The sequence below is a fragment of the Sinocyclocheilus grahami genome, unplaced genomic scaffold (assembly GCF_001515645.1).
Source record: "Sinocyclocheilus grahami isolate Dianchi unplaced genomic scaffold, SAMN03320097.WGS_v1.1 scaffold22812.1, whole genome shotgun sequence".
In the NCBI taxonomy this organism is placed as follows: Eukaryota; Metazoa; Chordata; class Actinopteri; order Cypriniformes; family Cyprinidae; genus Sinocyclocheilus; species Sinocyclocheilus grahami.
In genome coordinates this window covers 1-1,617 of record NW_015518914.1, presented here as the reverse complement: position 1 = coordinate 1,617, position 1,617 = coordinate 1, and the positions used below count along the sequence as shown (strand labels likewise).

Sequence of the window (1,617 nt, the reverse complement as noted above, 5' to 3'; positions counted from 1 at the left end):
AAAAAAAAAGTCCATTCAAGAACAAAAATTCAGTATAGCTGAAAGTCTTGTATATGTGTGTGCTTTAAATGAAAGCTCCAGGATTTTGCCGGTGATCTTTCTGATTCCTGTATCTATGTGCTAACCAGACACCCAGAATCTGAAACAGGAAATATAACAAAATTTATATAAAAATGAATTTATTAACATCTCAACTTGACAGAAAACTAAGAAACAAGCACCAAACCTTAAATAAACTGACTGAACTGTTCACGGCTTGATTAAATATTTCCAGGTTTCATTTTACCCGTTTTCATAAACAAATGATGTCCAGTGTTTGCTCACCTCTGTAAAACTGAAAAACAGACTGACTCCTCCAACAAACTGTAAAGCGTCGTCAGCATAGGCCTGGATTATAACTGAACATGGTCGACATGTTTGATCCTTGAAACAGGTCTGATGTCAAAGAGAAGACAGAAATAAAGCAAAAAAATTATCTTTACAACCACAATAAAACTGTACGTTAGTTCATTGCATATAAACAAGATGATCGCATACTCAGGTGATCATCTCAAGACTATTTGCTCAAGAGGTTAAAGAGTCTGACAGTTATCATTGTAGAAGTATATTTCATTTTGTCCACAGTGAGTAACTTAATTATGAACTATAAATAAAATGGAAGCCTTATAATAAATTGACCTAACATCTTGATGTACAAAAATTAATTATTTTTTACCAAAGCTCACTATATAAACACATTCACCAACTATTTGTTCAAAGGGTCTTTCTAGAAGCATGTTTTTCACATTAAGTTCAAGTAGCAGAAGACACGGATCCTAATTCATTAATCTTGGATTGAAAAGCAGAATAATAGTTCTTACAGCGACACAGCTCTCATTGTAGTTAACTTCAAGGAAGTCACAGCAATCCAGCGATCTTTCCAAATCCTCCTGCATTGATTCAGACTTATTCCATCCTATCTCCAGGAGCAGGTTCTGAAGGAGAACAAAACATTTGGATTTCAAAACCCAGGAATGAGGAAACCAGTATCACCGTGTCAAAGTGTTACAAACTATAATTACCTGCTGTTCTTTATTAATCGCCAAGCAGGCACATGATACTGAAAACTGCACCATGAATACCACGAAGAGAATGAGCATGTACTAAAAACCAGTTAAGGTTGTTTCACCATCATTGCGGACAAATTCAAAAGCTGTTGATAACAAAGGAAATCCTTTCAAACACGAAAGCCAGCAAAACTGGTAAATGCAAGTTTAGGGCCCAAACTACAAACTAAGACGGTTTGACTGTGTTGAACAGAGATAAACCTCATATAGACACATTATTGATAAGGAGAGAATTTCTTGAATGAGTAACTCGGAAGGATACGAAGAACAAGAGGACTTGATGATGCTTCACAGCTCCACACAATCCAATAATGGCCACGACGAAGAGAAACAGTCCAACAGCAATGACAGCAGCCATCACCCTGAAACTAGAGACCAGCCCGAACCATTTGCCCCATGCTGCAACACCAACCATTAGAAGACTGACCATCTGGAAACAAGAAAAGATGGATGGTTTCACTTCAAGGAGTGTAGATGCTCAGAAAAGGCAATTATGTATATCAGCATAAAA

At 36.7% G+C, this 1,617-nt stretch overlaps 1 protein-coding gene across 1 annotated transcript; it reads right to left on the bottom strand.

Moving 5' to 3' along the window:
- Positions 1-6: 6 nt before the first annotated feature.
- On the bottom strand, positions 7-1,536 carry LOC107579983 (tetraspanin-13-like; the record flags this gene model as incomplete). The annotated part of the gene is made up of 5 exons (XM_016265752.1): positions 7-139; positions 325-435; positions 861-974; positions 1,062-1,142; positions 1,369-1,536. Coding segments are annotated over 5 exons (549 nt in total), but the record flags the coding sequence as incomplete, so codon positions are not given.
- Between the last annotated feature and the right edge of the window lie 81 nt (positions 1,537-1,617).